This window comes from Ipomoea nil, unplaced genomic scaffold, assembly GCF_001879475.1.
Source record: "Ipomoea nil cultivar Tokyo-kokei standard unplaced genomic scaffold, Asagao_1.1 scaffold0276, whole genome shotgun sequence".
Classification (NCBI taxonomy): Eukaryota; Viridiplantae; Streptophyta; class Magnoliopsida; order Solanales; family Convolvulaceae; genus Ipomoea; species Ipomoea nil.
In genome coordinates, this window is record NW_017616704.1 from 860,832 (window position 1) to 883,946 (window position 23,115).

Genomic DNA, 23,115 nt, shown 5'->3' on the forward strand with positions numbered 1-23,115 from the left:
TGAAACCATACTCAATCAAGGAATGGAACACAGTCCAACAACAACAACGATGAATAACACAAGTTATCATCAACCAATAAGAAGGTACAAACAACACACACGCTAGCATTCAAACACTGAACTAGCATGCTTATCAAACGGGTAAACCAAACGTAGTTCCGAAGAACACACAAGACTCATCATGGTTCAACGAAACACAATGTTGAACACTTAGCACGATTCACGACACCAAAACCTACATGGATTCCAACCATATAGTTCTAGACATACGAAACATCAAGAAGACACTCAAATAGTTCCACAAAAGAACATCGGAAAGTCCAAAGACCAAATACCGAGTCAAAGGAATCACGGGGAACAAATCCCCCAACAACACCACTTGTGTACCCGCGGGTGGACCCACGGTTGGTGCCCCGCCCGTGGTTCCGCCCGCGGGAACACATTCCCACAAGGCTTGTACCCGTGGGTGGTGCCCCGCCCGCGGGTACATGTCCTGTACCACAAAACCGACTTCGCGGATTTTTCATCTCCAACTCAAATTCAAGTCCAAAACATGCCAAATCTCACCAAATACAACAAAATGACTTGAATCAAAGGAAATACCAAGCAATGGCACAAAAGAACCCTAAACACAAGCTCTAGATATGCATATTCACAAGATCATGCATCAACACTCACATTTCATAGCAAAACACATGTAGAATCTAAGAAATCACATATAGGTAAGCAAAAATAGGTTTTGTAGAGCATGGGTTACCTCTTGTAGACTAAAGACTTCACTTTACACCTCAACAAGCTCCTCACAAGGCTCACCTTCCAAACCCACTTCAAGAACATACCAAAATATCATAAAGATCCTATCTTTAAGAAAAGACACCTTAGATAAAACCAAAAACACAAGATGAACTTAGATCTTACCCTCCTAGATGCTCAAATATAAGAAAGGTTGAATCTTGGAAGCAACTCTTGAAGTTTTGGCAAGGTTCCAACTTGGCTTGGAAGAAAAGCTACGCGCCTTTTAGAGAGAGGGTGGAGCTAGATTTTTAGAAAAGTGTAAGGATATAATGAAAGTGGTCTTACTAGGTTAGGTTACATTACCAACAACAAGGGAAAGGTCAAGAATACCCTTACTAACATAAGGAAGTGTAAGGAGCAAGGGAACTCCTTACAAAGCTCAAGGTACAAATTTGACTTTGGGGTTGATTAGTCAATTACTAGTCCCCAACTATTAAATTTCAGGAATTTAAGGAATTAAATTACAAATTGAAATAGGATTAATTACTCAATTAATCCCTTAATTGGATTTGGATTTTTGGGGTGTCACAGACTTGCTGGTCTAAGCAGTCCGCATGCATTTTGGAGGTTAAAGCGTGTGGGTTATCGCCAACCACATGCGCGGACTTTCCGGATTAGGCAGTCCGCATGCACTTTGGTGGCTGGGGCATGTGGGTTATCGCAACCCACATGTGCGGACTTGCATAGCAAGGTAGGCAGTCCGCATGCATTTTGGTGGCTGGGGCATGTGGGTTATCGCAACCCACATGTGCGGACTTGCATGACAAGGTAGGCAATTCGCGTGCATTCTGGTGGTTGGGGCATGTGGGTTATCGCAACCCATATGCGCGGACTTGCATGGCAGGGTAAGCAGTCCGCACGCATTTTGGTGGCTGGGGCATGTGGGTTATTGCAACCCACATGCGCGGACTTGCATGACACGGTAGGCAATCCGCGTGCATTTTGGTGGCTGGGGCATGTGGGTTATCGCAACCCACATGCGCGAACTTGCATGGCAGGGTAGGCAGTCCGCGGGCATTTTTGCGGCATGCAGTATACAAGTTCCAGAGGGCGCTCAGCCCACCAAGCGAAAGGTAATACCTCTCTCCAATGGGGGTGAAGGCTATGACTAAAGCATTAAAAAAAAAAAAAAAAAAAAAAAAAAAAAAAAAAAAAGGTTACAGGTACAACATGGAGAAATCAACAGAGCAAAACAAAGAAGCAAGGGAGGACAATGTGAAGCAGTAAAGACATCTAGATATTCAAATGAAGCCGAGTACTAAATAGCGAGGAAGATGTCCAGTACAAGAAACATCCAAGAAGCACGACAATTGAGGAGTCACCTTGACCTCTCGACACTAGGTGATGAAGCAGGTCATGCGACGTGCGGTGTGCGTAGCGGTGTGTGGCAGAGGCACGCGGTAATGGCGTGGCGCGTAGTAGTGTGGCGTGTGGCAGTACCGTACGATGGTGGGGGAACGACAAGTATCTGGAAAATTTGGGAACTGGAATTTGAGTTTGGGAAATGGAGGAGGTGGTGGTATTGAATTATACTTCCTTAAGGCATCCAGATGCCTAAAGAAAGTGGGGGACTTGTGATGGCGATATGGGACCCTGGGGAGCCCATTTTATTGGGAAAGTCGGCCCTACCGCGGTGTCCATCTTTGTGGGTGAGGTCTTGGCCCAACAAGAATAATGGAATTCTATCAAGCTAAGGAAAGAAGGAAGCTTGGAGCAAAATATTATTAGAATTATTACTAGGGGGTATCAAACCCATGATGTAACACCCCACTTTTCTTAAACCTTATTAACAGACTTAACCTTGAAAGATAAACTAAGCCAGCGGAATAAACTTACTAAACAAGCTTAATAGAGGTGTCACCGCCACAATCACCGTTCACGATAATTGCACAGGCAAAGGTTAAACAAACTAAACCATTCAAGTCTTACTAACATTAAAGCAAACTAGGGGATAAGACCCCGGTGTCCAGCACCATCAAAACAAAAAGGTAATTCAACTACAAATCTCAAAACACCACCAACATCAAGAGTTTAGACTATAACTAGCTATCTATGCTAATCTAGTCTAACTCGTACTCTCTCATTGTGACACCCCAAAAATCCACATTCAATCCATGGATTAATTGAGTAATTAATCCTATTGTATTTGAGGAGTTAATTCCTAAAATCCTAATTTTTTAATACTCAAAGACTAGTATTTGACTAGTCAACCTTTAAGTTGTGTTGTACCTTGTGCTTTGAGGGGAGTTCCCTTGTTCCTTACACTTTCTAAGGGTTAGTAAGGGTATTCTTGTCTTTTCACCAAGAGTTAGTATTGTAAACTAACCTAGAAGACTTCTTCATTTCATTCCCTACAATTCTTAGAAATTAGTTCTACCTTCTCTCTAGAAAAGAAGTGTAGCTTATTCTCCAAGCCAAGTTGAGACCCTTGTCAAGATTCCAAGATTCAACCTTTCACCTATTTGGGCATCTAGGAGGGTAAGATCTAAGTTCATCTTGTGTTTTTGGTTCCATCTTAGTTGTCTTTTTCTTGAAGGTAGGATCTTTATGATCTTTTGGTTTAATCTTGAAGTGGGTTTGGAAAGTAAGCCTTGTAGTGAGCTTGTTGTGGTGTAAAGTGAAGTCTTTTGGTCTTCAAGAGGTAACCCATGCTCTACAAAACCTATTTTACTTACCTATATGTGATTTTTTGGATTCTACTTATGTTTTGCTATGAAATGTGAGGGTTTATGCATTTGTCTTGTGATATTGCATATCTAGAGCTTGTGTTTAGGGTTCCTTTATGCCATTGCTTGGCATTTTCCATGATTCAAGTCATTGTGTTGTGTTGGGTGAGATTTGCCATGTTTTGGACTTGAATTTGTGTTTGGAGAAGAAAATCCCCAAAGGGATTTGTTGTGGAACAGGAATGTTCCCGCGGGCGGGGCACCACCCGCCGGCCTACCCGCGGGTACAATGCCTTGTGGGAATGTGTTCCCGCAGGCGGAACCACGGGTGGGGCACTACCCGTGGGTCCACCCGTGGGTACACGAGTGGTGTTTGTTCGGGATTTGTTCCCCGTGATTTGTTTGACTCGGTATTTGGTCTTTTGACTTCCTGTTGTTCTTTTGTGGAACTATTTGAGTGTCTTCTTGATGTTTCGTACGTCTAGAACTATATGGTAGGTATCCATGTAGGACTTTGGTGTCTTAAATCGTGCTAAGTGTTCAACATTGTGTTTCATTGAGCCAACAGGTGTTTTGTGTGTTCCTCGGAACTATCTTGAGTTTCTCCATTGTTAAGCATGCTAGTTTCTTGTCTTAATGCTAGCGTGTGTGTGGTTTGTACCTTCCGTTTGGTTGATGATTACTTGTGTTATTCATCGTTGTTGTTGTTGGGTTGTGACCCGTTCCTTGATTGAGTATGTTTCATACCTTCGTTTTGATCCGTTGTTTGACTCTCGTGTGAGTTGTGGTGCATGTGTGGCTTTACCTGGATTGCACGATTAGTGGTATGGGACACTAGTCACCAAGGTATTGCAGCGGTCCTCGTGGTAGCCGTGACGTGATTATGGAGTTGGTGCCTGAGTGATGGGTCCACGTTTTTGGGGGATAACATGTGTTATCCGGGCATGTGTTGTCGTGATTGGTGGTTTCGTTGGTGATCGTTGGTGGGGGACAACGGTCCCGGGGGAATAAGGTTGGACTAAGAAGTACAGGGGTCCTGGAGGTAATGGTTGGAAAGAAGGTACAAGGTTGGGGGTAGCCATACGGTTGGAACAGGGCATAAGGAAGGCTTACCAACTCGTGATGGGTGATGTTGCGAGGGCTTGTAAAGCCGGCGTTGTGTGTTCTTCTCTCGTGACGTGTGTAGTCACGGAGGCTTGTGTTGTTTTGGCATGTGTTGCCGTTGGGTGAGTCTTTATCCTTTGCGTGTGGTTAACCTTTGTGGTTTGGGATGTGTTCTCGTGTTATCTTTGAGAGTGATGAGTCTTGTGTTGACTGTTGATCTTGGTTTTGACTTATATATATGTATTCTGTTTCGAAAATAGTTTTTTTTATGACTTATATCTATCTATATATGATACTTAACGGTATTGGTGGGTTACCAGCATTATTCGCTGACCGGGCGTCGTCCCAATGTTTATCTTTGTATCTTTCAGGTGATGTTTAGACGAGCGCGATGTCTAGAGCCTGGTAGCTTAGCACCTTTATCCTTGCTTTTGTGGCCTGTGCGCCAATGTAGTTAGACTGATGTTTTGGGATAGATGTATACACTTGCAGATTGTTTGCCGTAGCGTTTACCGTGTTTGGTAGACATGGCGTGACACCCCGTTGGATTTCTTTTATCCATTTTCGTTTTATCTTCCGTTGTGCTAGTTTTGTCGTTTAATCTGCATGTGCTAAGGCTTTTATATAGGTCTTGTTTGGGGGGGTGTTACACTCATGAACTGGGTCCACCTGAAAGGGGTTAACAAACAACAAGTAGAAAATAAATCCGTTAGCACGAAGCTAAGTATAACACCACTCAACCCTGTAAAGTACTACAGTATATACTTTTCGAAAATATTTGTTTCATACTTAGATCAAGTATTCTCAAACACTTAGGCAACATTCAAACATGCTCATCAGGGTTTCTATATGCTCGCAACCTAATTATCAAATAGGCATGCTTTCTCAATTACTTAGGTTATCAATAAACTCATATCAACATATATCTCAGTAAGCAATCTCATGCTAACACATAACTCAATAAGCAATCTCATGCTAACATATACTCAATAGGCAATCTCGTGCTATCATATACTTAATAAGCAATCTCATGCTAACATATACTCAATAAGCATTCATGTGCTATCATATACTCAATAAGCAATCTCATGCTAACACATACTCAACAAGCAATCTCATGCTAACATATACTCAATAAGCAATCTCATGCTAACATGTACTCAATAAGCAATCTCGTGCTATCATTTATGAATGGAAGACAATATAATGTCATGCTTCTTATCTCACTTTCATGTAACGTGTGCAAATCATTTAATCATGCAATAAGATGAACATGATGCCTTAGTATAAGTATAGATAGATATACATATATGCTCTTTTTGTAAGAAAGAATACTTTTTCTGTGGAGGTTTCTTAAAGTCACAATGACTCGCTTTTATCTTCTTTTCTAGAGTCTCAATGACTCGCTTTCTTTAGAGTCGCAATGACTCGCTTTCTTATACTCGTGGGCGAGGTAGGAACTTCACCGTAACGTGAATGAACCTATCCGGGCTCGGCATCTAGCCGGCTTAATACTCATCTCGCCCACAGAACCACTCTCTTGGTTCTTTCTCAAACTCTGTGTAATCAGGTATCGAACTATCAGTGTGCACACCCCCTGACCAGGATTTCAAGCCTGGCGGGCAGTTTCCAACCTAGTAACTCGGGAATATCGACCTCGTTACTTCATATCGGATCGCAATGTCTGTTTCTTTCTTTACTTTCTCTTTCACTGTTTTTTCGGTTCTATCCGATCTTATCTCTTTTCTTCTGAAAGGACATAGTCCTAACAGGCCTCCAAAACCTCTAATTTCTAACACTAGATACATATAGATATAACTCATGCATTGCAAACTCATGCAATAACTTTACTTATGCAAACTTATGCACATAGCTTCTCAACAACTTCACTTTTCTCATAAAATGGAAATTAAATATCATGCAACTCTTCAATGCAATTAGATAATGATTTTTCAAAATAGATATAAGTTTTCAAAAATAATTCTTAGGCTCGTACTGGCTACTTATGCATTTTAAAACATGATATGCTCAAATGTACATTCTACTACAAGAAATGCTCCAATTTCATTTTCACTGTAAATTCTCAACAAGTGTCAAACATGCTTCTAACTCAATACTTAGCAATTTTTCTAGGAAAACACTTAGCAAGTATTTAACTTGCACTAGAACTCAAATACTCAACTTAACTCATTCTATGCAATTTAGCATTCAAGACATCATGCTCTGTACACTTCCATACTTTTAACAATTGGCAAACTATCTCAACAACTATGAAAGACTTTTAGGCATGCTTATCTAGAAAAACTTATCAAAGAATGATCATGCTTCTTAGTTAAACTATCAAATAATTGACATGCTCTTTAAACAAGTCACAAAGTCTGATGCTTCTTATTTTTAATTCACTGTAAACATACTCAGGCAAATACTAAGCATGAATCAATACCATTTTACTGTAAAACACTCAATTCAACTCTAAAATCAACCAAAACAATTTCTACTAGTGCGTCGTGACGATCCCGAGTGTCCGAGCCTCAAGGGCCCGCGAGTCCCGGTCCGAAACTACACGTAGCTAAGCCACAAGGGTCCGGCCACTGCACAAATTTTGCCCAGCGGGGCTTGTGGTGGGGCTTGAGGAACCCCGCCGCCTAGAACCGCCAAGCGGCGGCCTAGAGCCACGATTCTAGCCTGGAGCCATGCCCTAGGGCCGCTCCTCCATAGGGCTTGCCAACGGTCCCTGCCTAGGGCCGTTGGCTAGTCCTGTGTCTCATCTGGTGCACACTGTTTTGTGCATCAGTGAGATTCTTCTTCACCTGTAATGAAATATCAGGCAACCAAACGCTCCCAAATCATCAACAACACATCATAGATCAACAATAGATCACTTAATAGCTCAAACACATCAATATTCTAGCATTTGTACTCATTTCAATCACTAAAATAGACTTCACAGAGTCCAAAAAGCTTATGGGAGTCCATGGGGTTATACCTTTGTAGATTCCTCCTTTGAGCTGGGATTCCACCTTCTTCCCAAGCTAGCTACACCTTCCTTCACCTCCTAAACCTCTCAAACAAACCATACAATTAACCTTAACACTAAGTTCTCAGAGATGGAAGCTAGGAAGGAAAGCTAGAAGAGATGAAATGCTAAGATGAGCTATGAAACTTACTGTGATTTTTCTTGGATGTCTTGTAGAGCTTTTAGGGAAGAAGACAAGGTTGAGAATCAATAGGCAAGGTCTGATAGTGTTCTTATTTATAGAGGTACAAAACCCTAGGAGAATCCACAATGATTGGTGGAGGGTAAAGTGGTAAAAGCTTTGGCTAAAAGATGTATCAGGTAAAGTTTTGGAGTAGTGTGGTTCACCATACTTCATGAACCATGGTCTAAAATCAAGATTTAAAATAGTTTGGTGTTGAAAATGAATTTCCCAAAAATGATTTCTAGATGAACACTTGATTTAGGCTTCTCAGATTTCTCCCGGTTTCACTCAGAATGATTTTTCATTTCAAAACTTGGTACGCAATGTACCCGAAAATTTAGGATTTTAGATTTAAATCACTTCCCGGTTTTGAATTTATTTAAAAATGGCTCAAAATAATTTATTCAAACACCGATTTCATCCCAAAAATTTTATAGAGTGAAAAATGGCTATTTTAGAATTTCTTTAAGCCGAATTTATAAAATTAAATTTTGGGTTGTCACACATGACCTCAAGCATAACAACACAAGTCTCAAACCACCAAACCAATCAAGATCTTGTATATTAAAGGGTAGGAATATCCACTTATGCATGTGAGTGCGCTGGAAGCAAGGTAGTGGGGGACACCTGTGTGGTCCAGAATTAAGGGTGTCAGGTGCTGTCCATTTGTCAACCATCAGTGAATCCTTCAACAGTATAAATATGCACCCTTCCCTCCCTTTTAAAGGCATCCCTTGGCTCACCAAACCCCTCCTGGTCCATTGGTCTAAGTCTTTAACCCCTTTGCTGGCACATCAGGGTTCGAGTCCTATTAGTAACATATTTTATTTTATTTCATTTATTAGTTCCCTTAACTTGTTTAGTTATTATTTTGGGACGTCATTCTGGGCCCGTACCTCGGGCTTTGTACTTACTATTTTGGGTCTAGTGCCCCGGGTAATAAAGCTATTCTTTTCCCACCCCCGCTCTATATTTCTATACCCAGTTTATGGTGGACCCGGTCCCAATAAAACGATCAGTATGTATGTATGTATTGGATCATATAATAACAAGTTCTTAGGAGAAAACTAAAAATCAATCTTGGCCTTACATCTGAAAATTTTGGATGGATCATATCAGTTTTAAAAAAAAAAAAATATATATATATATATATATATATATATATATATATATATATATATATATATATATATAGAGAGAGAGAGAGAGAGAGAGAGAGAGAGAGAGAAAGAGAGAGAGAGAGGAAAGTTCAAGTGCGGCAGTCAGGGACGGAGCCAGGACGGAACAATGCGGGGGGCCGAACTACGATTGAAGTACTAAATTAAATACATTGATATCCCGTTAACATATCTCAAAATAATCATTACATTACAAATTCAATAAAGTTTAGAATAAATTATTTATAATTGAATCTATATTAAATTATTTTGCAATATGCTTTTCAATGCACATTACTTTGCATTGTACGGTTGAAAGAATGAAAACATTCACGCATGTTTTAAAAGACTATTGATTATTTCTTGAAAAACCCTCTTCACAACATAACATAATAGCAATTGTTTTCTCAAATACATATACTACACAATTGTTACATTATTATGCATTTTAAATTAAATACAAAATTTATCACACAACCACAAATTTACATAATTAATCAAACAAATGCACTTGATATCCATGATTTAGAATCAAACAAAACAATTATTTAAGATAAACAATAGAATATGAAACAAAAATTAACCAAACAAGTAGTTATAAATAAAAATAAAAAATAAAAATTAACTTGAAAAATATGCATAGATTTTGTTAATGACAAATTATCTTATTATAACGTATATGCCGCATATATGCATGGTTCTACGCAGAGAAACTAGTAAGTAGGTTAAATGAAATTTAATTTGAATGTGAGTCAACAATATATGGAATACATAATTTGAAATAGGAGAGAACTGAAAAAGTTGAGAAGATGAAAAAATTTATAACTTTACCTGTAAGATTAATTAAGTGGAGGGGGCCAAATATTTTGAAAAAACAACAAAATTTTAAAATTCTATATAATATTTTTTTAAAAAAATTTTAATACATATATAATATTAAAAATTTTTGGGGTGGGGGAGGGGGGCCAAGGTCCCCCTAAACATACACTTACCTCCGTCCCTGGCGGCAGTGCACTTAGGTGCGGCGGTGCGGTTAATTGTAGGCCATTAGATTAGATAAATCCAACGAATCACATTCATCAAGGCTTTTCCGATATTTTCGCGCGCGTTCTCACAGTACGCGAACTGCAAGGTTAAAGTCGTCATTGGGCACCAGAATATATCAAATCATAGTGTTGTGTGTTTTATGTTCATTATTGGTGCATTATTAATCTTACTGTGGTGTATTTGAGAATTCGTGTTGGTGCCTTCCCGAGCGGTCAGTGCGACCGCACTAATAGTTATACAAATATACACCATCCATGTTAGAAAATGCACACCAAAAAAACATGCACAAATTCGATACGCATCACCAGAACGCACCACTAGGTATTGACTAAAAGCATCACACAGTGTTCAGAATACACCATTGGGGTGGTGAGTTATATGGTGTATTTTTTGGGTGTTTTGTGTGTTTTTTGGTGTATTTGTGTATTTCATTGTGGTGCTTTTTCCTAACACTATTGGTGTCTTTTGATAACATTGTTGGTGTATACTGACAAGCGACCGATATAAATAACCACTACAATTACCATAACACCCCCACTTACCAGGACGCACTTAAATCTTTAAATCTTCAGAAATTAGCTGCTGCCGTTAGATTAAGCAGAATGGACGACGCTGATATGGCCGCACCGCCGCATCTAAAGCCACTGCCGCATATGAGCCTTATTCTATATATATATATATATATATATATATATATATATATATATATATATATATATATATATATATATATATATATATATATTGTGGCATTTTCGTAATTATCGCCAACTTTACTATGCAAACTTTAACACTAAATTCTGCACTTTTCAGAATTTCTCAAGTTTGCACATTTAGTATTAACATATTGCATAATTAGTATTCAAAGATTGCACTTGCAAAGATGCAAAAGTGCATTACACTTAGGCTTCGGATTTTAGAGTTTATGATTAAGTTTTTTTGTTTTATTTGGTTTTGGGGTTTTACTTTTTACTGCTTAGGGTTTAGCATTTATAGTTTAGATTTAAAATTTTACTTTTTCATTAATTTTCTAAAATTTATCTAGATTTGCATATTTAGTTGTTACATATTGAATATATTCAGATTCCAATTCTTATTTACTATCAAACAAAAGATTTCTCTTACATAAACTCGTTACCATTATCAAATATTTGATTCTAATTATCATTTCGATTCCAATATTTGAACGGAAGGACCCTAATTGTTATTTGGGGTGTACGATAACATTTATAGTCACATATTCACAAGGTCAAAAGACGGCAAATTATACCATGCACCAGGGCGCACAATGCATTGTGCGCCCTGGCCCAAAACGACGCCGTTTTGTTCCCTTTCGCGTTTCTGCTGTTCACTCCTTAAAAAAATTCATGTTTTGAATGTACCAAATTTTATAATAGAAAACACAGAATTTTATAACTGAATCCACATAATCTTTTTTGAAAGGATAATACACGTAATCTAACGTAATACATAATATACATAAACTCTTTACATAATACACATAAACTCTTAACTCTTTAAAAAAAAATCTATATTTTGAATGTACAAAATTATTATATAATAGAATGTCCAGAATTTTATACCTGGAAACACAGAATTTTATAACTGAAAATTCTCATGTTTCGAATGTACAAAATTATATAATAGAATGCACAGAATTTTATACCTGAAATTAACGAAATGACGTCGTTTTGGGAGACGCGGGGCACACATTGCTATGTGTGCCGTGGTGCACGATATAATGATTGTTAAAAGACCACTAGCTGTCCATTGCAAAGGCAAAAATTACTTATTTATTTGTGATACATTAGGTATCCTTGCTTAAATTTCAAAAAAAAAAAAAAAAAAAAAAAAAAAAAAAAAAAAAAAAAAAAAAAAAAAGGTATCCTTGCTTAAACTAAACTAATCCTAAACTCCCAAGTTGTTCGCAAATTATTCTGTGGGTCTAGGTCCATCTTGTAAGGTGGACCCAGATCCAAATATTCACAATTTATTTTTTAAAAATTCACAATCTGTATGCTACAAACACACAATATTAACATATATGTAATTGATTACCTTGTTTTGCATTCACAAATTGTTTTCAAATACTATAATTGATTACCTTTTTATAATCTTATAAATCCTCTAGTTTTCACCCTTGTTGTACACTCTGTGCAGAAGAGGTCTTCATCTCCGTTTGTCGCTAAAGCAAGATTTGTTAATCAATCAAATCAACTGAGTTAGTCAACCATGGCAAATCACCCATGAATTTGTTCCACTACATTACCGTTTGATTCACTGAAAAAAAAAAAAAAATATCTCACAAGCTTCGCAATGAATGAAGTCTGGTGAAAAATGTAAACATATTTGCAGTGTAAAAGTTTGAAGCTTGGTGGTGTAGCCATGAATAATGAGAAAAAGGTAGGAGAGAGTGGCATATGATATAGGAAGTATGAAGGAGTCGACATTGCTTATTACAGCAGAATGAGTAGTTGTGTGAACAACAACATCGACACCAACATCAACATCAACATGCAACCTAACATAAGTCTGGGCTAAGAGGTGTTATAGTAAAGACACAGATGGAGTCTGCATGCTACAAATCCTTTCTACAATTTTACAACATATGGAATATGTCCCATCAACAGTCAGAGTGTATCTATCATTAACAATTGTCAAAATAAGCCACAAGACTGATCTGAGGTGTTAAAACTGGATTAGATCGAGAAGCAACTCAATTATTAACTCCATCTCCATCTCGTGACTCAAGAGCTTGGCTCCTCGGGTTTCCCGCCATTCACTGTCACTTCCCCCTCTACTTTGTTCACCTCGTTGTTAACTGAATCTTTCTGCTCCTCCATTGTACAATCCTTGTGTTCATGTTTCTCGACTCCTGCTTCGTTTGGCTTTGCATCACCAGTGCTACCCTCTTTGTCGTCCTGCTTCTCTGCTGTTGCCTGCTTACCTTTATCATCTTCAGCATTCTTCTCCTCATCTTCAGCATTCTCTACCATTTTGACATCTTCCCCAGCATTGGTCTGCATTTCCTGTTCAGAAGGAGCATCTTCTTCTGCTTTGCCATCATCAGCAATTCGGGTTTCATCTTCATTCTCCTTCGTGCCATCGTTCTTGGATTCCTCAGTCTCATCTTCCTTCTCCTTGGCATCACTGTCGGGATCCACAGCTGCAGAATCCTCGGGTTTTTCCTCTTTCTTTGGAGTTGACGATTTTCTGCCTCGTTTTTTAGGAGGCTCGCTTTCAGGAGGCGGTGGAGCAGTCTTCGCCTTCTCGCTGATCCTTGCTGATCTCCTAGGGGTTTCACCAGTTCCCCAGTCAAACTCGGATATCGGAGGACCACCAGGGTTGGATTTCAGATACTGCTCCAACTGCTTTTTGCTAGTGAACTCTTCCCCAGTTGGAGAAGTAAATATGATCTCATTTTTCTTTGCTTTGGGGATAAACTGCAAAGAGCAAAGAGACGGAAATTTAGATCAATCTCTCGGATTGGGCTAAAGCGAAAACGATACATCATAGAAGAAAAATCCAATCAGCAGGAGAAACAGTATTTTCTTATGCAGGCAATAAATGTAGCATTAAGCAAATTTCCAGATACATCAATAACTAGGAAAAATCAATCAAACAGTCGCCCAACTGTACAAATACACAGTTTAAACATGGAGACCCTACTGTTTTGCTTATGGGTTCACATGCTGATATAAAAACCCATCACATATATAATGCATTAACATATTAATTATTAAGACCTCTCCAGCTGGCACAACTAACACTAAATTGGAAAGTATAATTTGGCATGCATATTGCATAATGCATTGCCAATTATCAAAACAATATGCCAAGTATTGCCCATCTACTTCTCTTTCACATGAACCTACGAAAAGCAGCAATTTGTTGACAAAAAGCAAGAGTTTAGAATCAATTCATATCAGTAAACCATAGAGGCACTAGTTTGATGGATGACAAAATTTAATGACACTGAAGCTGGTAGAGGCATAGACATCCTAACAATAATAGTTTGACAATAATATATCATTGACAAACCTTAGAAGTGGAAGGCTGTCCATATCTATCGGGATGGAGGTCAACAAAACAGCAGATGCATGCAGTGATCAATTTTGGGCAGCAGGTGAGATTCAAGTCATCGTTGAAGAGAACGGGAACACTTGTGCAAATGAACTGTTGGCCTTGGCCCCCTCAATTGCACCAAAACAAATAAAATAGAACAAAAAGTTCACCTTAAAACAATATGTTGGCACTATGGCATCAAAACCTTAGTTTTCAACTTGGCATAAATAAAGAATCAAAATGGATTTTTATAGGTTTTAGAGTTTTACAGGGATTCTGAAAAGAGGATCAAGTAGTGCTTTTCACAGTAAACATATTAGTCAAGGAAAGTAATACTTCATACAGATGAAACATTTTTTAGTAGAAAAAATAGCCCCTGTACAAGCCTAAGAGGACATTTTCTCTTATCTTGTGGATTTGGCTACTTGGTAAAGAGATGTTATAGGATTATGTAAAATTTGGGGGCCCAAGAGAAGTGAATAAAATTTATATGTTTTTAGTCCATAGCATTTGTCAATGACATCAACCCTTGTCCTAAGAAAAACACATAGATGACAAAGAATGGTAAAAGTAAAAGGGAAACATACTGTTATAGACATGTTAGGAGAATAAATGATCCTATAAATCTTTTGCAATGAATGTGATTGATGGAAAAATATTTAACACATTTAAAAGCTTTTAGATGAACAAAATTTCTATATGTACATAACTCAGAGGGCACTTCCTCTTTCTTGTGTGTTTTGGTAAAAAAATGTCCTTGGGATGATGCACAAAGTTTTTGAGGCTCAACTTTATATTGTTTAGTCCATGGGTCTTGATAATTGGCATCATTCCTAGTCTCACTCAGAAAGGGAAAAGATGAAAAGAAAGGTAAAATAAGGAAAAAATGAAAAAGAACATTATATATCCAAGCACAGGTAACAAAAAACAAATACCAACCAGTTTAAACAAACAATCAGAGTGGTACAGTAGAAGCATGGTGGGTTTATAACTCACAGGTCTCAGGATCAAAACATGACTTTGATATGTAATCCCTCTAGTTTTTATAAAACACCCTTTTCACTACTTTGCACTATTTCCTCACAGAGTAAGATAGGGTTGCAAAGACACCAAACAGAGATATCAATATGTTTTTTGACCTAAACCAACTATTGGGCCCATAACCCACAGGTCCTAGGATCGAACTCTGACTCTGATATAGAGTGGCTTCCACCTCTGGGTATCCTTTTTTGATCAACTATATTTTTTGGCTTCAAACAGCTAATACGACAGCCTAGTGGGGGTTATAAACACCCTTTTTGGCTTCAAACAGCTAATACGACAGCCCAGTGGGGTTATAAACACCCTTTTCACTACTTTGCACTCACTCTCTCACATTCCCTCACACAGAGTGATAGGGTTGCAAAGACACCAAACAGAGATATCAATATGTTTTTTGACCTAAGGCTACCATTCCTATCACATCACATTTAAGCAAACAATTAGAGTGGCGTAGTGGAAGTGTGGTGGGCCCATAACCCATAGGTCCCAGGATCGAAACTTGGCTCTGATATGGAGTTGCTACCAACGACACCCCCCTCTTCTATAGTTCCAGAAATAACCATAGCGCTTTGCCTCTTAAACGGAACACCACAAAGTCATGGTATAATTTTATCATCTCTTATATATATATATATATATATTCTTTCAAGGCAAAAGCTTAGTCAATGTTATGAATAAATTGATTCCAGACTGAACCTGATGCCTTTTTACATTTTTTCAACACCATTTTTCACTCCTTACTATCCACCCAAATAAGCAATTGATTATACACAGTAGACATTAGACTTCAACATATCTGGCTACAAAGTTTGAAACTATTATCACATTTGACATGTCCAAGAATGTCTCTTTTTCCATTACATGCAACAAATCATGAAAACATCAACCAAATTTCTTGTAACTTTTTCTGGGCCTCTTTTTCCCAGGTTAAATAAATTGATTCCAGACTGAACCAATAAAGCTTGCTCCAATCCCAATCGATACTAAAATAAGATATCTTTCTCTGTCTGCTACACATCCTTCACTAGGATAAATATCATAGCCCTGAAGTTGAGTGCCCATTTCTGCAAGTATAGCTTATAAGAGTTTATGTGCTAACTGCTAAGAAACAATGAGGTTTAAGCCCCAATGGGTGACAAAGAGCCACCACCAGCCTGTAAGGTAAAGCTCTTTGTGTTGAGCTACAGTCAAGATATAAGATGGATTGATAACTTGATTACTAGGTTGATGATAACTTCAACATATCTGGCTACAAAGTTTGAAACTATTATCACATTTGACATGTCCAAGAATGTCTCTTTTTCTATTACATGCAACAAATCATGAAAACATCAACCAAATTTCTTGTAACTGTTTCTGGGCCTCTTTTTCCCAGGTTAGATAGGCCAAAAGACAGTAGTTGGTTCTTTGAACTGTACCAAATCAGGCAGCTTCTAATATATCACAACCTAAGGCAGAAAACTCAGACTGAAATCAATACTGCAGCTACAGTTATTGAGCAAGCAGCCAAAAACAAAAATACTCAAAATACAGATCAGTCAAATTCCAGAAAAGGCAGGTCTGCAAAAGGCCAAACATATGCACTAAGTCATGACTAAAGACATTGGAAAGTAGTTCCCTGACCTAACTGCAACAAATAATTGAACTGGCAAAAGGATAAGGCGGTAGAAAAATCAACAAGCAAGAACCAAGATAAACTCACAATCAGGCAAAACATAGTAGGAAATCTTCAAATAGAGGCCCAGCCAATACTTAAGTTATAATTGTGGAGAAATACTTCTTTCAGGATTTAAGCTCCAGAGTTGTAAAAAATAAAACCCCCCCAATGTATGAAAACAAAATGGTTTTGAAAAACAAAAACAAATCACCAACTAACCAAAGTGTAAATAAGTAAAATAACACGTAAGAGTAAGACCTGGCTTTCAAACTAAAAAACTAACAGCAGAAATGTGCAATTGCCCACACCTAAGCAAAGGCAAATCCCAATTCACTTAAAAGTACTGATAGTGCTTACATATAAAAGAAAATAATAGAACAGACCCCAATAAGAATAATAAAAAATTAATAATAATAAATTTTCAAATCTATATATATATATATATATATATATATATATATATATATATATATATATATATATATATATATATATATATATATATATATATATATATATACACACACACACACACCAACAACAACAACAACAACAACAAAAGCAAAGAAAAAAAAATAGCAAAACAAAAAAAAAAGAAAGATTGGTAAAGTAAAAAATGACAGAAATTTGAAAACTGCAGGGAGAAATGTAAACTTCAATTATGGAGCCCTGCAGTGAAATCAAACACCCATTTTGTAAAGTACTAGCTTTCTAAATTTAATACCTACCAGCTAACATTAAACCCTTGCAGAGAACAATTAAAGCCCCAATCTCCATTTAAAACAACTACATAACTCTGCCCATCTCCTTCACAAACCCTATTTGCTAAAATTTGAACCGCCTAAACAGACCCAAAATTTCAGCTCCAAAATCACACAATTAAGCATACCCAAATCTCAATTCATACCAACAGCACAGAATCAAAGCTAAAAAAAAAAAAAAAAAAAAAAAAAAAGCTTGCAAAATTCCAAAATATAAGAACTTATAGAAAAGCAAGAATTCAAGCTAGGAATTATCAATTACTCCAAATTAAATAATACCCAAATCCCATTTTTATCCTACACAAGAAATTCAAGCTCAGAGAAAAGAAGACTCATCTCAACAATTCAAATTTCAGTAAAATTAACCCCCAAAAATCCAGCTCAAACCGAAAGAAAAAAATAATAATAATAAAAAGAACAAAAGAAGACTACCGTTTTTTTCCAGGCAGGAGGAGCAGGGAGCTCCAAGGACGCAACTTCATTCTTCTCCCCAGATGTGGCCATGCTTTCCCACCTAACCCAAACTTGAGAAAGCTCTCAACGTTCTTGCTATCGCTATGCAAAGAAACTAAACGAACGAACCAGCCAACCAACTTATTTATATTTCTTTATTACTCACTCCGTATTTTTTAATTGTGAAAGTAAAAAATTAGATGGGGTAACCTTCCTGACTTTTTTTTTTTTCCTTTTTTAAACGGTAAAAGCAGATCACGTTGTAACTTAATTTTGTCTTCACTCTTCAAAGTTCCAAGTTTTTTTTTTGTTGTTTTTTTTTTTAATCCTTCAGCTATTATCTTTGTTTTTTTTTTTGAAAACCCTTCAGCTATTATCTTAGTCCTATGAACATCTGAATTCTGAAAACTATTCTTAGTTAGCTAAAATGTAAATAATCTTCTAAATTTAATTACAACAATTTTTCACAATATCTTTTTAAGGTAAAAATATATGACGAAAAAGTCTTACTTAAAACTCACTCCTAACAGAATGTGAATGTTCGATTCCTGTCAAGAATATTATAAATTTATATTAATTTGATGTTGAATCTCGAAACTATGAACTATAATCTGGAGGTGAGTTTGTGGAGTCTAAGATGTAATCTAATGAAGCCAGGAAACAAAAAATAAGTAAAAAATTAAAAATCATACTTTTTAAATTTTTATAGTATTCATAAGAAATTATACTTTTTAATTTTTTTTTTTAAATTTGTTAGAGATTTAGTCTTATATTGCAAGTTGAGATACTAGTACAAACATACGGTATAAAAAGAAGTTTGTAAACAAATAAAAGAAATATATTTTGTATTATGAAAATACTAGAAACAAAAAAAAATTTCCACATAAATTTCTTTTTGAATGCTACTGACTCTATTACATCTCAACAACGCCTCTATTGAGACTCAATCTTATAACCTCCCACAGGGAGAAGTCATTACATGTCATCTGAGCACAAGGTGCTTGACATTTTTACATAAATTTAAATTGGGCACATTAATACGTAATGTTATTTTAGTATTTGATGAATAATTATAATAAATATAAATACAAATGTGTGTAAACAGTATTTTCTTTGCGTTATTACAAATGTAAACTAAAATTAGAGGTAATAAGGTTGTTTATTTTATGTTGTTTCTGCATTTATTTTTTTATTATTATTTTTTAGTTTAATTTTACCACCGCGTATTTTTCACACTAATATTTTATATGCATAGTGTGCAAAAATAATACCCAATATTAATGATCAACGTTAAAATTTTAGTTATATTAAAATATATTTTTTAAAATAATTGTGTGTGTGTCTATATATATATATATATATATATATATATATCGCACTCAGGTGCGAATGTTTCACCCAGGCGCGAAATAGAAATGGATTCTGTCCGTCCACGTGTCCAGATCTAATAGATGAGAAACACTGATTTTTTTTAAAAATGCGGTGGCATTTTCGTAAATAATTGAACATCGAAGTGCAAATAAAATGTATTACAAGTGCATGTAAAATGTATTATCGGTGCAAGTAAAAATTTACACTGAGCATCAATACTTAGTTGCACCTATAGTTATAAGTAGTTGCACCTATAGTTCTAAGTAGTTGCACACATAGTTATAAGTAGTTGCACCTAGGTGTATGAACGTTTGCGAGTGGTTTTCAGGGGTATTACTACCCGTTGAACTCAGATCAATGAATGTTAACAAGGCAGAATTACATGCACTTATAGGTGAAAGTAGGTGCACCTATAGTTATAAGTAGTTGCACCTATAGTTATAAATAGTTGCACATATAGTTATAAGCACACCCAGGTGCATGAATGTTTGCGGAAAGTGAATGCTAACAAGGCAAAATTACATGCACTTATAGGTAAAAGTAGGTGCACCTATAGTTATAAGTAGTTGCACCTATAGTTATAAATAGTTGCACAGATAGTTATAAGCACACCCAGGTGCATGAATGTTTGCGGAAAGTGAATGCTAACAAGGAAAAATTACATGCACTTATAGGTGAAAGTAGGTGCACTTGTAAGTGATTTTATTTGCACTTCGATGTTCAATTATTTACGAAAATGCCACCGCGTTTTTTTTTAAGTTATTAGATCTGGACACGTGTCACGCGCTGATTCGTTCGCATTTCCCTCCTGAGCACTTATTCGCACCTGAGTGCATCCCTCTGTATATATATATATATATATATATATATATATATATATATAGTTTAGAATTCATATTCATATTATTGAGTAAGAATTTTAGAAATAATAAATTACTAAATATAATTATGGTAACATTTAATTAAAATTTAAATGAAATTAAATTTATCATTGAAGATTGTAAAAAATATAGTGTATGTATGTGCATGGTAATAATAATGTATAAAGATAACAGACGTTATAAGTTATAACGTCTGTTATCTTTTAAAAAAAGATATTATATATATATAAATAATTTATTTATTTATTTTTTAAATATGGCCTGGCCCGCGGGCCGGCCCATAACCCGCGCGGGCTCTGACCCTCCGCTGGCCATGCCCGTTAGGCCCGCATTTTCGCGAGCCTAATTTCTTGTGGCCCTAACCTGCCCTATCATGGGGCGGGTGCGGACTAACCCGCGAACCTAGTTATAACGGTATAGATATTTTTGTCTAAAAATTTGTGTAGTTCAAAAATTTGATAGTATAATGTACAAAAAAAAAAAATTAAAAAAAAATTAACAGAAAAAATGGATATAAATCAAGAATATAATCTGTATGAAGACTTATTATGTTTTTTAAATTAGATATTGAAGATCTATTATTGTCCTAAATACTGCTTTTTTAATTTCATTTTTGTTACTAAAGTGGACGGGTTGTCCTAAACGGCCCAACCCTATTCATATTTTTGTTGGGGGGTATTTTCATGCACTTCCTTGTGTGAAACAATGACTCATAACGGTCAATCAACTCAAAATAAGTTTATAAGTTTAATTTTGTTAATTTTTATTTTATTGTAGCCTTGTAGTTATGACTTGTACGCCTATAAAGGCACCTCCTCCATCAGTCTCTAAGACACGAGTGGTGATGAGTCCTTAAGTTTGGAATTCAAACTTATATAAATAAAATTCAATCAATATTTTTTAGGCATTTATATAATTTTAAAATAATAAACTTTTATATATTTTAAAGAATATTACAAAATTTCCTCATACTTTTGTAAATTATGCAGGAGCCCTTAAGTTTTTTTTTTCGGGGTGGGAGTATTAGGACTAGTATTAGGACTCTATGTATTTGAGTCACATTATGACTCCCTCTTATCCTAGTCTCCCTATGATTCCTACTCCCTATCCTAGTCTCTTTATGATTCCTCTTGTATATATTCCCACAGTTTGTACAGTTGTTATACAGTTCATTCAATACAATTTTATACAGTTCTCATCTGGTATCAGTTACCTAGAGTTCATAATAATTATTATTGTCGTCATTAATAATAATTATTACTGATGGCATCGAACTAGGATACACCGTATGAGAAGCGGTCCAGGCAGCGACGTAGTTTTAAAGTTTAGAGTCAAATTTGTGATGGTTTCGGCCACACGGGAGCCAATTGTTTTTGGCGCTTTGACGAATAGTGTCAAATTTGCAATGGTTTCGGTCACACAGGAGCCAATTGTTTTCGGCGCTATGATGAACAGTGTCAAATTTGTAATGGTTTCGGTCACACGGGAGCCAATTATTTTCGGCGTTATTTAGGGGCTCCAGGTTCTCAGGCTAATTTGGTGTTTCGGAATAGTTTAGGTACTAAAACCTCGTCAAATTCTCATACTTGGATTCCGGACACTGGAGCCACAAATCATGCAACTCCAGACATAGCTGCCCTTTCTACCTCGGAGAAGTACACGGGTAATGACACTTTAAGTGTCGATGATGGTATGGGTCTGTCTATTAGTCTCGCTGGTCATGCTACTTTTAATACCCCTTCTAGGTCTTTTACAATGTCTGATATATTGCATGTTCCTGGTCTGTCTGTGACACCCTGTAAATCTAAACACTAATCGAGGATTAATTGAAGAATTAATCCAAGTTTTCTTGTTAATCCCTTTCCAAAAATCCTGAAATTTGATTGTCGAGGGACTAGATTTTGACTAGTCACTTAAGTCAAAAGGGTGTACCTTGTGTGTAACACCCTAGATTTTTGAAAATTTTAAAACTTATATAATGAAGGTAAATTCTTAATAAATTCCAAGCAGAGCAGTACTAACATAAGAATACGGCGTGTTATGCCACATCTGAGCTAGAGAGCTCAGATGCACAGGCTAGACTATCTAATTATCCTTAAACAACATCATTACATCATTGTGGCACGCAGGCCGAATATGAAACTATCTATCTAAGCCTCGGGTCCTCTAGCGCGCTCCGGAGCTAATCATCTGTGCCTGAAAGCCAAATATATCTGTTCAGCGAATAATGCTGGTAACCCACTCTGTTAGGAATAAATTGTAATAGTTTTTGATATGCCATATTGTAAATCGTAGATCACCAATTTTATTTTGGTTAGACTAGTTGAGTCATAGACCAAGAAAGGGAAAAATAAATTCATTAGTTGAGGAAATGGATGAAGAAGATATAAAGCCTAAAATCAAGAATTTGCCTAGAGAAAATGGCAAACAAAAGAGGAAGATGTATGCATATGAAAATATATATACAAGTTATGAAGACTATCATCCGAAGAAGAAATCTCTCAAATATCCAAGAAGAAATCTCTCAAGAAATCAAGAAAAAATCCCTCAAGAAATCCCGAAGAAGAAAGAACGTGACTTGAAGTTTGCATGAAGCTATTTTGAAGATCAAGCATCTATAGAAAGAAAGGAGTACACCAAGTGAAACAAGATGATAACCAAAAGGCTGTACGGACGAGTTGGAAGAAGCTTGAAATATTATATGTAAGGTTACAGGTTCGAATCTCACATCCCAGTTTCTTAAAGGTGAAATTGGGATGCAATTCCAAGGAAGGGATGACTTGAAGTTTACATGGGAAGAGATATAAGAAAACATATATAAGAAGAAGAAGTTGCCAGAAGCAAAAAATACTAGTAAGGGATTAAATTGGAGATCCCAAAAGGCGTGAGATCACCAGATGAAGATTTTTGGGACGCC

General features: G+C 36.5%; 1 protein-coding gene and 1 non-coding gene across 2 annotated transcripts; one reads left to right on the forward strand and one right to left on the reverse strand.

Annotated features, from left to right (window-relative positions):
* Nucleotides 1-12,375: 12,375 nt before the first annotated feature.
* On the reverse strand, nucleotides 12,376-18,062 carry LOC109156330 (methyl-CpG-binding domain-containing protein 11-like). Its single transcript, XM_019304171.1, has 2 exons — nucleotides 17,926-18,062; nucleotides 12,376-13,412 (listed from the first exon to the last, which is right to left on the reverse strand). Exons 1-2 carry the CDS (start codon nucleotides 17,995-17,997, stop codon nucleotides 12,717-12,719), a joined length of 768 nt encoding a protein of 255 aa, XP_019159716.1. The 5' UTR covers nucleotides 17,998-18,062; the 3' UTR covers nucleotides 12,376-12,716.
* On the forward strand, nucleotides 15,515-15,586 carry TRNAM-CAU. Its single transcript has one exon. It is a non-coding gene; the product is annotated as a tRNA-Met (tRNA).
* Nucleotides 18,063-23,115: the final 5,053 nt, after the last annotated feature.

Bases quoted from the DNA above. Each gene is read 5' to 3' on its own strand.
- LOC109156330 (XM_019304171.1), bottom strand. From the start codon at position 17,997: ATGGCCACATCTGGGGAGAAGAATGAAGTTGCGTCCTTGGAGCTCCCT. The intron at 13,413-17,925 runs GTAGTCTTCTTT...TGCTCTTTGCAG, and splicing joins CTCCTGCCTGGAAAAAAACG to TTTATCCCCAAAGCAAAGAA.